The following is a 14,992-nucleotide window of genomic DNA, read 5'->3' as shown; positions in this document are numbered from 1 at the left end:
GGTGGTCTTGACCGTTTCAAAATAGATCCGACGCAGCGCTTCATAATGCACGTATAACATTCATTAGGTATGTGACTCACCACGAATGTATGCACCATGTCATTCATACTATGTTATCTTGAGTTTACATTTAGAGGTAGGTAGTTTATTATACAAACTTCAGCAGTGTTTCCCGAGTCGCGTCTTTTCATGGTTCATGCTCCGCTGCCGCACATTCAGTGGTTTTTCTTGCATCATTCTCAAAGTATTCTCTATTATCTTCTTTATTTCTGTCGTGTTAGAGATTAAAATGGCATAGAAGATAAAGTATTCCCGTGATGAACGTACGAGGTGAGCAACTGGGACACAAAGGAGAGCGTCCTTCAACAGGAGTAGTTAGTTTCCAGGGAAGGACACGGGTGTCTTTCAGTCAGTCGGCACATAGCTGTGCTCGTATATTAGCCTCTAATACCACAGAACTATTAATAGTAATACGTGCTTATACTTTATAAGTGAAATTCATATTTTCATTGATTTTTACCGTTTGTTCATACTAAGGTGGTGAGTGTCAAAATTATATGAGAATTTTCGGAAAATTCACTTTTTTACTAAGTAATTTGACTTTACAACGTTTATATCATAAAATACTTAATTACTAAAATACTTAATTTATTTGTATGAAGAAGAAATTTATTGTAGTATCCGGAGAAATTAACCAAATTAATAAGTATTAAACTTATAAATTCGGTTAATTTTTCCGGACATTGTGTAAGCTCACATATAAAGCAATATTTGATAACACTAATCAATTTATGTAATCGATCGAATGCTCAGAGATAACGTCACGCTATTACATCGAATCAAAGAATCGTTTTGACATTAACGATCCAAAAAATACACTGATTAGCAACTATGACATTTGTATATATTGCGTAAGCTCACTTTCTATGCAAGCGATTACACGAAGCTTGGAAAGATATTTGCATTCAATATAATATGTTAATCAAGCCTCATCAAAAACTAGTAAGCATATCGATCGGCATATCGGCTTCCTGTTAGTAAGCAGGAATAGTATTTTCTCTAGATATTATCAGGTGCATTAACTTTTGATATTAATGATGTTTTATTTTATTTCAGGTAAGTTCGATTAGATGCAGTTTACATATTAGCAATTGGTGGTATGTTCAGTATCTAATTAATATAGATATAAATTTTCATATAAATTATACCCAAAAAAGGCTTCGACAAAAGTTTGGAAAAGTTTTACGGTCAGTATGCCTACCAGGTTTTTAAAGTTATTCTTTGTTGTTGATGATATTATAAGAGGTGTAAATAAAGAAGGACGAAACAGTCATGTGTAATTGTAAATTTTATTGCCGTGCCTATTTTTTGTACTAAAATTAAAAGAATAACAGCATAAAACTTCACCTTGAAATTCAACAACAACCCGTCCCGTGAGTAAAAATAACAAGTGTTTGTTAATTTTAATCTACATGAGAACTTCATAAGAGAATTGGTAGACAGCATATAATCACCAATTTTTTTTCAAATTAATTTAACTCAAATATGTGTTCAACTCCTGACGTAACCTTTCGTGTCGATGACTAGATCTTATCTTTCTGGTAAGTTGATGAGTTACCTTTGCAGATTAAATAAACCATAAAAGTTGTCCACATCATGTGCAGTACAGGTTACGAAGCCAGTGATCCGCACAAATCCGATCCGACATAAAACGCAGTCACGACGTGCCGATTTATTCGATAGAAATCGTGGCTGGCGACGGCGGGTTGTAATGAATTAATTATATCATATCCGCGTGCTTAGCATGCTGGATTGTTATCGATTAGCTCTATAGTGCAATCGATATAGGCGATAGTTCGAAATTTATCGAATTAAAGTGTACTTAGTATCTTAGAATTGGCCGAATTTAACTTCTAATATATAGATATTCTTCGAGAATTTACTTTTATTCTTAGACATCAGTACATTTGAAAAATCCATTACTACTTTCAACATATTTCGCCTTTGGTGTAAATGGAAAAATTGAAGTTTCCAAAAATAGTCATTTAAAGTTGAGTTGGGTTCTCTATATTGTTTACGCTTACATACTTATTAAATCCTTTATGTAAGGCGTTTTAAGAGTCAATCTTAAACCTTGTATACATATTTGATTAAGAAGTCTTTATAACGTTAAATACTTTACTGTATTGTTGTGTTTTTAAAATAAGTTCAGTTGTTTAAATTATAACCAAGCAAATACTTTATTCCGCATTATATTATTATTTCTTTGTACTTTTTTATAGCACAAAAGTATAGGTTTTATAGATTGGATGCGGTTAAAGCGTCCAAATGATCAAGTGGGCGGACGCAGGCTCCCACATACCACACCATTTAGATTAACGATGCTACCTACTATTAAATATATATATATATATATATGATATATATGATTTATTTAACAACGTTGCAATAATAACATAGAGAATCGACCTTTAAAATATGAAATTGATGGGAAACAAGTTTATAAAACCTTACTTCACAGTTTACTACTTATTTTAATAAATTACAACTTACTATATTTTGTGCTCAATATCCATTTTTTACAGCTTTATTTAGCAAAAATTGTACCTATGTTGAATAAATATCTTTGCATGCATAGAATTAAATTTAAAGATGTTTTTGTTAATTGTTATAATTTTATATTATTATCTGTTAACTCTCTTGTAATGAAATTAGCATGAGTGCATTATATAAGCAGGTTTACCTTTTTATCAAAAAAAAAACAAGTGTTTTAATCAAGATAACTGAATTCTTCAAGAGTTTGGAATACGTTGTTCGGTCAACGTAACGCATCTTTGCTCTTGACTGTGCTCCGTAGAACATCTAGGTTGCACATTACATTACAGATCTGGTTAAATAACATGTCTTACCATGTGGTCACAATTACAGCCGTTACACACATTAATTAACATACATACATTTAAATAAAAGTAAGTTAATATAACGGAATACACTTATTACAGCAAATTTTATGTAAGATTATTTTAAAATTAGTATTTCAAGTTTAAATATTTTATATAAAACATTATTAAATTAATGTGATAACATTGAATAATAGGTCTCATGAAAGCATGTTCCCGATTATATTACTTCAAAGCGCGGGATCCGTGATTTAAAAGCGGGATACAACTTGTACTTTTAACAAATATTTGGTGCTTCACTTGCTTTAGTTTATGCTAATGTGATTACAGCGCGTGTTCAAACATAAAATCAATTCTAACAAAACGGCACCTACGTACACTTAGCAAATTAAACAAGCCATATATTAGCTTTCCCTGTCCATACTAGAAGATAATCGGCGCCAATTTATTTTACGAGGTACAGCCAGCAGAATAAAATAAACAGTAAAAGTCGACCGTCCGGTTCGCCTACGACTGACTGGAAAGGAGATCCTTGGTCTGCGAAATCTTAGGCTGCATTCCTGTTAGCTATATACGGAATAAATAGAATGGAACTGACTGCTCACTAGGCATATCGAATAACCCATGTGAGCCATGTTTCCATAGCTAACTGTCATTAACTGGAATTGCAAAACCAGATATTAAGAAGTCATAATTACAGAGATGTTGGTTCCAAGTAATTGCGTTAAGTTATCAACTACTTTGTAAGAGAAAATGGTAAAAGATATTTATAAAGAAGCATGCAAAGCAAAATTAGCAAAAATAATAACGTCAAAACCAACTTATAAAAACATTTTAACAGTGTTGATTAAAGAGCAATCCCAATATTTATTTTCTCAAAAACCTTTATCCACGAGTATATAACTTTTGATCTTATTGAATTATTGAATATTTTCTTAGTCGACAACAAACATTCGCCCTAGTCTCGAGACAGTCCCATAAATTCATTACTCATGGCATTGTGTATCATGTTTCTGTACATGATTCTGACAAGTCAACTAGTTGCTTGGGGCCCTAAAGGTTGTTTGTGGCCATGTGGTACAAGTACTACGATCCAGTTAATTGATCGAGGTGAGAGTTTAAGCCGATGTAGGGATATACTAGAGGTTCCTACAAGTTGCATTACATTCTTGTCTACACAAGTATTGCAGAATAACTAGGAAGCTTTCAAATATCACAAACAAAAGAAATTCATAATCTTTATATGTAAAAGAAGACAATTATATAAGAATTTGGCATGAAGGTTTCTTATATCAAACATAAACTACAACTTAGTTTCATAATATGATAATTCTCAATAACCAATTACAGAGTTAAGATAACCGAATCAACCAAACTATGCTTCGCTATATCATAAATCCTAATGATTTACATTATTCTCGGTACCGACTGATTTATCGACGCAGGAACCGAACTTGTTTTCGGAAGAATTTGAACACGCACTGTTGTTATTTTAGGACCAAATCGAGCCGTACTTTGGAACAATAGCTTTCGATTCAATGCCAAGTGTTTGTTTTAATTTGGGTTTTTTTAATCAATATTAAATGAGATAAAATACTGTAAAAGAATACTCAAGATTCTGCTTTCTGCAGTTATTGTCCAATATCCATCACTATATACAGTGCCTACCCCGCAAGGGATATAGACGTGACATATGTATGTATGTACATTATATTTCGGCAGTTCAATTAGAATGTTTCAATGCGTTAAAACATTCTAACTGAATTTTAACTTTTTTGTCTTTGGCTTTGCTCGAACGTGAATTTCAAAAAATCAAACCAAAACCTTTATCTGTAAACTGTATCAGTAATCCTGTTCAGCGGTTTCGTTTTTGCGTTTATAGAAAACGTTTATTTTATCAATATTTTTTTTATAAATCAATGTATTGAAGTAAAGTAAAGTACTACAAATTACAACTACCTACAAGCCTTATTTGCCTAAAAAGTCTTGTATCTCAATTAAAAATTGCACAATATTTGGTGTTAATTAAATTTGTTATTTCGGCTCAAGAAATCATGAAATGTTAATTAACTTATCACCTGCCTGAGAGGTGTTAAAACTGGTAAAAGATTGCATTTTGGGCAAGAATCAATCAAGCATTTAATTTAACTTTGACTAAATGAGGCTTGAAATTACGTGATTGAGACTTATTTGATCCAAATAAATGATCGGTGGTAATCTATACGGTTTGGTGACTATAAATTGTATTATAATACTTTACATTTACAATGATGATCACTTATGGGAGGTTCATATTATTACATTTCGTTATGTTATAAAGTAAATACGGAAAAAAAATCTTAAATTAATACATTTTCTAAATCTATATTGAAAATATCAAAGCTTGCTAATTTATAGGCTTAATAAAATCTATAGTAGCAACTGCTATAAAGTGTTTTAGTGCGATGAAGATACGCAAATAGCTGATGGCGACTAGAGGGAGACATGAACGACACCCAGACGCCTTATCTGGCGACTGTCGAAGTCTGTAATGCCGTCGTTACGTGCTTGGCGTTTCATCACATCACCAAGTGTGCTGGCATGTGAATACGATACCCTGAGAATATTTTTCTGTTATTTGATGTCAGACTTGCTTGGATATTCGAACGAATAAACTGGAAATACATGAATTACTCTTTTTATATGAAATACTAGAGGCCGCTCGCGACTTCGTCCGCATGGAAACCCAATCAATCCCGCGAGAACTCCGGGATAAAAATGTTATTCTGGGTCTTCAGCTACCTATATACCAAATTTCATCGTAATCAAGTAAAAAGGAATGATACAAATTACATTTTAAAAAATCTTCAAATAAAATATACCTCAGAAAATGTCCATAATAGTAGGTATTAGTCAAGCCGCCCATAATTCAAACGGTCATAGACGATATCTTTTGAAGTTCCCATCGAACGGGTTAGCATTTCGAGCTATCGTGTATGCCCTTTAGCGGTTCATCCATATGGAACGTGGCTCGGCTACGGAATCCATTGTCCACGGCGCGACCAGTCGCATGCCGGCTGCGCTATTTATATCTTCCAATCAAGCCCATCGGGAAATTTACCTCTATGCCTTTTTGCCTAAAGCTGCTTATATAACATTCGTAAGAACTCTGCATCTCACTGACTTTATGGTCTAGAAAATTACCACATATTTCATGTATTTTTTCCTTAAGAGTATGAAAATATGCAGAGCTAGTGGTCACAAGACTCAAAGGCCCCATTTTAGCCGAAGCTGGAAAGATACCTGTCTTGATAATCGTGCAAATATCCATGACATATTAACTTTCGGAATTAAAACACTTTAATCGATCTCGCCAGTTAACATTGTTCCAATGCTAAATTTCGTTTATAAGGCTATACATGGCATAAACTTGAAATTACAACGTAGAAACATTATGATCGTGTTTCTTTTCCTTGCGGGGTAGACAAAGCTAAGAGTTTCGAAAAGACCGACAGGCTACGTTCATATGTTTGGATTTATGATAGAATTGAGATTGAAATAGAGACAGGTTGCTAGCCCATCGCCTACCATAAGAATCCCATGTTTATGAGCCTATCGGTTTGTCGCCTTTTACCACATCCATGGAAAAGAGATGAAGTGGTCATATTCTTTTTCAATTGGTGCCGGGAACTGCACGGCGCTTGAAATTACACACGGTATTTGAAATTAATTTCTATTATTTAAATTTAAAAAGATATTAATGAAAAAATACGTAAAAATTGTTTTGATACACAGAATACTCGTATAAAGGAATCCCGTAGATATACACCTACACCTACGGGATTCCATTACACCGATATCCATTTATTCAGCAACAGCTATTCGTTGCTGTGAGATATATATGTTAGTTATCTTTGCTGTTCCTTTTATGCTTAAATTTTAAGATTTAAATAAATACCATTTTGGGACCGTGCGACGTGAGACAAAATGCATACGCTTTGCATGCAACCGTGCTGATATGATCTTTTGCTCCAATGCAACACAGTATATTTAACAAAATAAGGAATTATCCTTGACACCAAGGAAGTGGTATTTTGTCAGAAAAATTACGCGCTGAGCAAGGTTAATATAATTACTATAGGCAATGATTTAAATGAAAACTCATTTTAAGAATTGTCTGATATTAAAATTTAGTAGGAAACTATGTATTAAAAGGACTTTCGATGTAATGAGTGTTTAAATGAATAAAATTACTTTGGGCCGTAGTGATTTTCAAAAATCCTTCTCAGCACAATATTTCGAGTTAATACCAAACGTCTCAACGTCACCCTTTTCTTTTAATACACTACCTACGTAAAAGTATAAAAAGTTGAACAAAGCAAATTTAAAAATGGAAGCTTTTGAGAAGAAGGAAGGCCAAGAACAGTCTTCATCGTTCGTTTTAATCAAATAGGACTAATGAAAGGTTTTTTAATTTCCATTCATATTGACTATTAAATGAAGGAAACAAAATAAGTTATAGCCCCTTTTCTTTATGAATTAGAGCATGTCAAACAGTCACACTGAGAACTGACCTATTTGTTTCTAACGTCGTTCCGCAAATTCAGTCATTACGGTATTTGTTGCTCATGTCAAGTTGCGGCGGTGTTGTGGTCATTGACTTGGCTTTACCGTTTAGGCAACTCGCCGAGATCACTTGCACAATTGTTTCAATTCAAACACACACAAAAACATACTAATGGTTAAGGAATGTTCCGAAGGCAAAAACAACGGGCAACCGCTTAGAATGCTTAAGTCATGATGAAGAAAAGCTAATAATGGTGTTAACGATTGGCAAAGTAATCAATCAGGCAATTGAGGACCTTTTTACGGTAATTTGCGTACTATAAATTACTTACATGGTGTTGGGGTAATGCTAAATATATCCGGGAGAGGCGGAAAGTCTCTTAAGGCGAAAGCACATTTAAATTTATAAGTTTAAGTAGCTGGAAATTCTTCACACACTGCCTTAACTAAAATTTATTGTCAGGAAACCAAATTTTGATATTGAAATCGATCAATTAAAAAAAAGGATACCATTAATTTTGAGTTAATGACTTCATGTAATATAATCACGTAGCATACCAATTCATCGTCGTCTTCTGTATTGACTACTAAAAATTATATGAAACCACAGCAAACTTAACATGTTTCATATTAATAAAAATTTTCAGACGTTTGACAAGAAGATAGATTCTTGCCTATTTTGCGAACCGTCGTCGTAAGAATTTAATAATGTCTGTATGAAATTGCCCCAAAGAGACGGCGGCGGTGGCGAGCGCGCTGTGGCGCCAGCTTCACGAGTCAAGGCTAGTGGCTACGGGTTCAGTTTCTGTACGTACTGCAAAATTGTCAGTACCATTGGTACAGTAATGAAGTAGAAGCTAGAATATTGGAACGGAAAATTCAGTTGATCTTTTCAATTAGATATTTACAAAAAAATTTAACGAGCAAACCCGTTTACATTGATTAAGCTTGTACAGTGAGTGAAATAAAAAGGAGAACACCCTTATATCATAGACGTATCAAAGCTGGTATGCTTTATATGTGGCCTTCTGTTCATTTAGGCAATCAATAGTATACAACTCAGTTTAAGACCCGTGTCTTTCTTGCTTAGGAAAGCAAAATCTCACAAAAATGTTTGATATTATGCATGATTCGCGCATAAGATAATTCATAGATAATCTGGGGTATACTCGTAGTATGGCAAAATATCCCACTCAATACCTCAAGATATTTTTATGAGGCGTTATAAGCGTAACTTTCCCGCGTTCCGGACCATTAACAATAAAGTGCTTAGAAACTAGACGTCATTGATACGATACGATACCCAACTACAAGCGATCTCATTTCAGTACATTGTATTAAGCCATGAATGCTATAGTTATTACTTTAGCATATTTAAAATTTTATAACTATCTTTTTTGATGTCTTTTTTAAATTGTCTATTCTGTTTATTCTTTATTATATTGTACAATGGTACAACAGTGCTGGTAGGTACAATAAAACCTTTTAGTTGGACCAAAATATTAATACCATACATGGAAGTGATGGCCTTAAAATGTTCCGGTATTTGTTAACTTAAATCGAATTAAATTAATTCATTAAACAAAAGAATAAGTCGAGTCATTACTAGCAGTAACATATGCGACGCACGCACAATGAAATCGATCGGACGAACCCCTTTGTATTCTAACGAAGGTGGGCCAGCATTAGCCCGTGTAATTGATGCATCACACTCAATGCTGGTTTCATTTCCATAGTCAATGAAATGACAATTTCTATTTGTTTAACACATGATTTCTTTATTGTTATTACCATAAGCTTGCATGAGAAGGCAATGTTAAGCAAAAGATGTATGTAGGGAGCGTGGCAAATGGTAGAATTAAGTCTCTGCCCGCATATCAGAGAAAGAGGTGTGATCATAATTCAATCAAATCTTCATTGATATTAAATATAATAAATTACTTGTAGGATACTTATTAACTTATTGCTTTTTTAGAAATGGCCAAATTCTGAATAATTTCAAGTACCACTAGCAAAACTTAGGGATTTTGATTATAAGGCTTATAAAGGAATAATAATAGTTAAGAAAACAACTTAAATTCTGTTGTATGAGCTAAAAATAAACAAAATATACCAGCTGCTTTTTTTCCCGAGCGGATTGTATTTAAAAGTCGGTCAACGTATACCGGTAAAAGCTAGCAAACTGTTACGTTACTATTGAAAAGTTTTCAATTCCCATTGAAAAAAAATAATAATAATGAATCGTGACCTTCTCTTTATACACACGATAGTACTAACTAGGTGAGAATATGTAGAAAATAGTATTTAGTGATCAGAACAGTTTAATAAAAGTATTCTAGAGCTATGACTTTTGCGAATGTTTTAACTTACAATCTAAAACGAGGGTATGATATGTAGATAGTTGCCAAAAGTTGGAAAGAGAAATTCGCGTAAATTGCAATATTTTGTTTTATGCGCACAGGTATACAGTAATCTTTTTATGCACAGTACATATATGTATATACTCTTATGTACAGAACAGTATTTATATACCTACGCTGTAAAATAAAATATTGCCCAGTTTGAATGGAATAATTAAATGTTAAGTTATAATTTAAGTTTTAATGTAAATTATATTTTATTTAGTACATTCTACATTTCTCTCACGATTAAAGTGACTTAAATTATTACATCATTATGACGACTTTACAATAAGAACATAATTAAATAAAGACACAAATTGAAATGCTAAAACAAATGCGACGACTAATAAAATCGTTAATATTCACACACGAGAGGCACGAAGTGAATAGAGGTTGCAAAAGGAAGTCGCCATTAGTCCAGCGTCTAAATTGGTGTTATTGATGTAACTGTCCCGAGGTTGCAGATCACCACTCGATTACTCATCCGTGTCTCCATGTCTGAGTGTCATTCACATTCACACATGTACGTATTGTGTTGTGTATTCACATACATCCGCCCACACGACTCATATTGAACTCTACAGGTGGAATACAGTCTTTATCTAAAGTCTGGTGTCTGTCTTAAGCAATGGGTATCGGTAAAACCGTATGAAGATACGTGTTAGGTATTCCATGCTTCTTTTCTGTATCGCATATACATTTTGAGAATCCAGCTTGTATGAAATATGTGTGTGTGGCAATTGATAATAATACCTAATTCAAGTCCGATTTAAAAAATTAAAAATTTCTTTATTTTTCTCTACAATCTTATAGTTACACTGTATAAACAAACAAATCACATTTATCGTTGATGTCCAATTATGAAACAACATACATACATACTTATCGTCACGTCTATATCCCTTGCGGGGTAGACAGAGCCAACAGTCTTGAAAAGACTGAAAGACGACGTTTAGCTGTATGGCTAATGACAGCATTGTCCCGAGCCCTTCCCTAAGTCGCCTTTTATGACATCTATTGGACACATGACAACAAAAACAGACAAAGACATGGAATGTTCCCATTCTAAAGTGCCGGAAACCACACGGCATTCTTAAAATGAAACATCGAAATAAACTGATACATGTCTACTAAATAATATAAATTTTCAGCACCACATAAACATAATATTTCTCACATTTTTGTTTTTTATGAGAGAAAGTGCCCGAAATTCAATATTCATGGGGAATTTTGTACGAATAGTTTGATATTTAATGCTGCTATAGTACCGCTTTTCAATATATTTTACATAAATTTTGTTTCGATGATATCTAACACTATTTACAGATAGTCAAATCATTCGAAATTGTTAAGTTGCCATAAACTAGGTTCTATCTTTCCCTCCAAATATGCGTTACAGTAAAAACTCGGTGTTAACGAGTATTTCTCGTGACCTGTTTACCTCCTTACGTCTCTTTCCTTCACCAGATAATGACACCGCAAACATACTGATACAAGATAATATCCTATCCTCTTAACACTTAGATGCCTTCGAATCTATTGTTTAGATGACACCATAGAAAATTCAATCAGTAACATATTATGTTCGTTCTACGATATATTTTAGGTATTTTTTTAATGTAGGTGCCGTGTGGTTCCCGGCTCCAATACAAAAAAGAATAGGACCACTCCATCTCTTTCCCATGGATGTCGTAAAAGGCGACTGAGGGATAGGCTTACAAACTTGGGATTATTTTTTAGGCGATGGGCTAGCAACCTGTCACTATTTGAATCTCAATTCTATCATTAAGCCAAATAGCTGAACGTGGCCATTCAGTCTTTTCAGGATTGGTGGCTCTGTCTACCCCGCAAGGGATATAGACGTGACCATATGTATGTATGTATATGTATTTTTTTTAATATTAATTTCTTTGAGTTCTGAAATAATAAAAAATCAATCAATAGCTATTACCGTGACGCCAAGAATTTTAATTTTTGCTTTGAATGTAAATCCACCACAAATAAGTTGGCAACCTTAACTTTTTGTGCAAAAGCATTCAAGTCTTTGATTTCATTGTGAATTTTTTCTCTCACTATCTTATTTTCCAAGGCATGTTCTTAATAATTTGTCAAGTCATTTGCTTTATTTATTGGCGTGTAAAGTCGATCTCAAGGTTTTCTCAACCTTTACTAGACGTTATTCTGATTTATGTGTAGGTTGTAGTTTTTTAAAGCTCTATCATTAGAGTGAATTGGCCAATATTTCAAAACAACCTATCATTTTACGATTGTGATGTAATTTGTGTAGGTATTTCTATCCCACGCTTAAACGAGATCATAATTATTTCAGTTTCAGCACACTCTCTTTAAAATTAATCAAGTATTTAGGTAATCATTTAAAACTGTAATCTATTGCATATTACACGTACCCAATTCAGTTGTTTTTATTGTTTATACAATAATTGACTTTAAGTTTTTTGAATTTCATGCTATATTCCAACCCGACTATTGTAAATAATGTATTCGCAGCAAGCACCACTGTAAAATTAGAGAATTGGTCATGCACTGGAAGAGGAGAACGCTTATTTACGTTCACTAGATTATTTTTTCCATTTTGCACCAAAGCCGTATACCAAACGGTGAAATTACCAGGCGCCATGCGCTTTTTCATTTTATTATCGTCTGTTTGGTTGCGTTGCTCGAGTTTCGTGTGAGTCAGATTCTCGTTTAGATTACCGCTAATTTTAGATATTTCTACATTTGGTTGGACTTAATTACTCATCTTTATAATTTTCTCAATGTTCGTATCGGGCAGTTCATGGCTATTGAAATTTGACTACTGCTACTATTACCGTAATGCATAAATAATGACAGATTTCCACAAAATTGCAGAAGTATTACACCAATATATTAGTAGCCCGGAGTGACATCTTATTATTTTTTTGTGTATCACAATAAAAATATCATAAACTGCGCTTAAGATAATTTGGGATTAAATTTTATAGGCTTTTTATGGTTAACATGTCAGCTTTTTACGACCAAAGCTGGCAGGTAATCTTTTGAATAAAGCAATCCATTCCCCCAGGCTTTTGGTAACCGTGTGTTTAATAACATTTCACCCCGGATTATAAAAGATTCATCTGTTCTCGCCGTTGAAATTATGTTTTGAGTCAGAAGGGTCAGTAATCTGATTTTATGGAATTAAGGTTATTTGTTGTGATCAGAATGTTATGGATTAAAATTCCTAAGGAAAGATGAAGACTTTTCTAGTTCGAGTAAACCCTACTTTTATTTCGGTAACGGTAAAAATGTATTTTTTGGAATCACAGATGGTTCTTCAACTTCTATCAAATTACATTGACACATAATAGTAGAAAAAGTAGTCTCAACTCAATTCTCATCGTATTTATCATTATTAACCATTAACCATATTTTTCTCTATAACAATAAACAGACTACGAAAAATTCCCAATACACGATCATATATCAACATGTTTCTTTTAACTGGCGCCACAGCAATAGCTACATGTCCTATTCTCAGCATGTAACAGTTTCTCCGAACTCAGACCACGTTTTCTCAATGCCTGTGGTCCCAGGGCCGGCCATATTAGGCTAGCCTGCGGGGGAGGTGAAAGGTTGCTATGTTTACTCCTTTGAGATTCTCACGTCCTTATTGTTGACCGTCTTTCTCTAATGTTTAAGTTGTGAGCATATTAGCGGTTACATAGAATCATTCTGTATTTGCGCGATTGTGTTTTTTTACACAAAATTTGCAAATAAATATTTCTACGTTATAAGTGGAAACCAAATAAGAAAACTGTTTATTTTTAAGTTTGACCTAAGACATGTTCCTTATTCTAAAATAACTTCATGTTAGAATTGCACAAAGTAACAAGATGATTTTCTATGAAATCACTATGTAGTTTCAAGTAAGAATTTACATAGTTGTTTCTTCGTGGATTGAGTACTTATTCAAAATATGAATTTTATTTTAACCATATCATTGTTTATTTGATTTTTTTATTATATGAACAACAAGGAATGAAAATTGGATTAAGAATGTCAGTTCCGTTTTACATACACATTTAAAAACTCAAAATATTAATTTAAGTATTTTATAGAGTTTAGTTGTTTTTAGTTTTACACATAGGTAAGGCAAAATTATCAATAAGCACTTCATTGATAATTTTGCTTTACTAAGCCCAACAGATTAAACTCTAGTAAAATACATCTTAGTACCAGTCAGATAACCTCCATTCCACTAATGATTTCATTTGTCGACGATCTCACGGGCATTTTATTGTCTCATTGTATAGATGTTGCAAAAAATTGCACTGAAAACGGTTGGACCGCCGAATACAAGATTACAATGCTATTTGCAGTTTACATTAATGGTATGTTAATTATATTTTAGAGGTATCAGTTGTGTAATATTATATTTATTCGATCATGCTAACCCAACACACATAAATAACAGCAAAGATGCTACATAGTATGTTCCTTACTAAACAAACAACGTAACTCTTTCGTGATCATCTTATGAATAACTCTTTTTAATAGGACATCCGCTCTATCATTAGTTAAAGGATTACCTATATGTGATGCTGTGTTAAATCCTTTTGAAAAATGACACTTCCCTCGCAGCAAGACAAAATAAAGCGTCCATATGAAGAGACTGGACGCAAATAACGCTTTAAATACTATTCAACGCAGTACGCATTTCCATGATACGTAGTTTTTGTAAAAGGAGGACATAGACATAGACCGCAATAAAGAATTTTACTTTTTGGCTCAATGCCACTGATGAGCTGAGGGAAGACTGCTATCAAAACATACACATACATTTGGGAATGCTTCCCAAACGAGTTCCAAGAATTTCGGGTAAAAGCAATACCGTTAATTATTCCATTCCCCAATGTTTATCGTTAATTAAAAACCAGACGGCAGCAATGCAGTTTAAAATATAATTTACTGTGACAATTATTTTGTCTGGTGGTCATAGCTTTGGCAATAATTTAAAAGATGAGGCTATATTATATAGTGAAATCATGATCAATATCCAGTATCACGTAGGAATTTGTTGCATAGAGTTTCGCTTGAAAAGTACTAGTCATTGCAAAGTCACGCTAAATGTTAGCAACATCCTACCTCGCATTCAAATGCATG

The 14,992-nt window shown here is 33.4% G+C and overlaps 1 protein-coding gene across 7 annotated transcripts in view; it reads left to right on the top strand.

Annotated features, from left to right (window-relative positions):
- Positions 1–14,992, top strand: part of LOC106137672 (uncharacterized) — a 65,546-nt gene that overhangs the window by 26,564 nt on the left and 23,990 nt on the right. Inside the window, exon 1 of one of the 7 annotated variants that reach the window (XM_060946361.1) lies at positions 303–330. The exons of the other annotated variants lie outside the window; for them this stretch is intronic. Coding sequence (XP_060802344.1) covers positions 318–330 — 13 coding nt within the window. The 5' untranslated portion in view covers positions 303–317. Of the gene's footprint in view, positions 1–302; positions 331–14,992 lie in introns of those variants that run through there. 7 annotated transcript variants of the gene reach the window in all.

This window comes from Amyelois transitella, chromosome 10 (genome assembly GCF_032362555.1).
Source record: "Amyelois transitella isolate CPQ chromosome 10, ilAmyTran1.1, whole genome shotgun sequence".
NCBI classification, from domain to species: domain Eukaryota; kingdom Metazoa; phylum Arthropoda; class Insecta; order Lepidoptera; family Pyralidae; genus Amyelois; species Amyelois transitella.
This window is presented reverse-complemented; position numbering and strand designations above follow the sequence as displayed.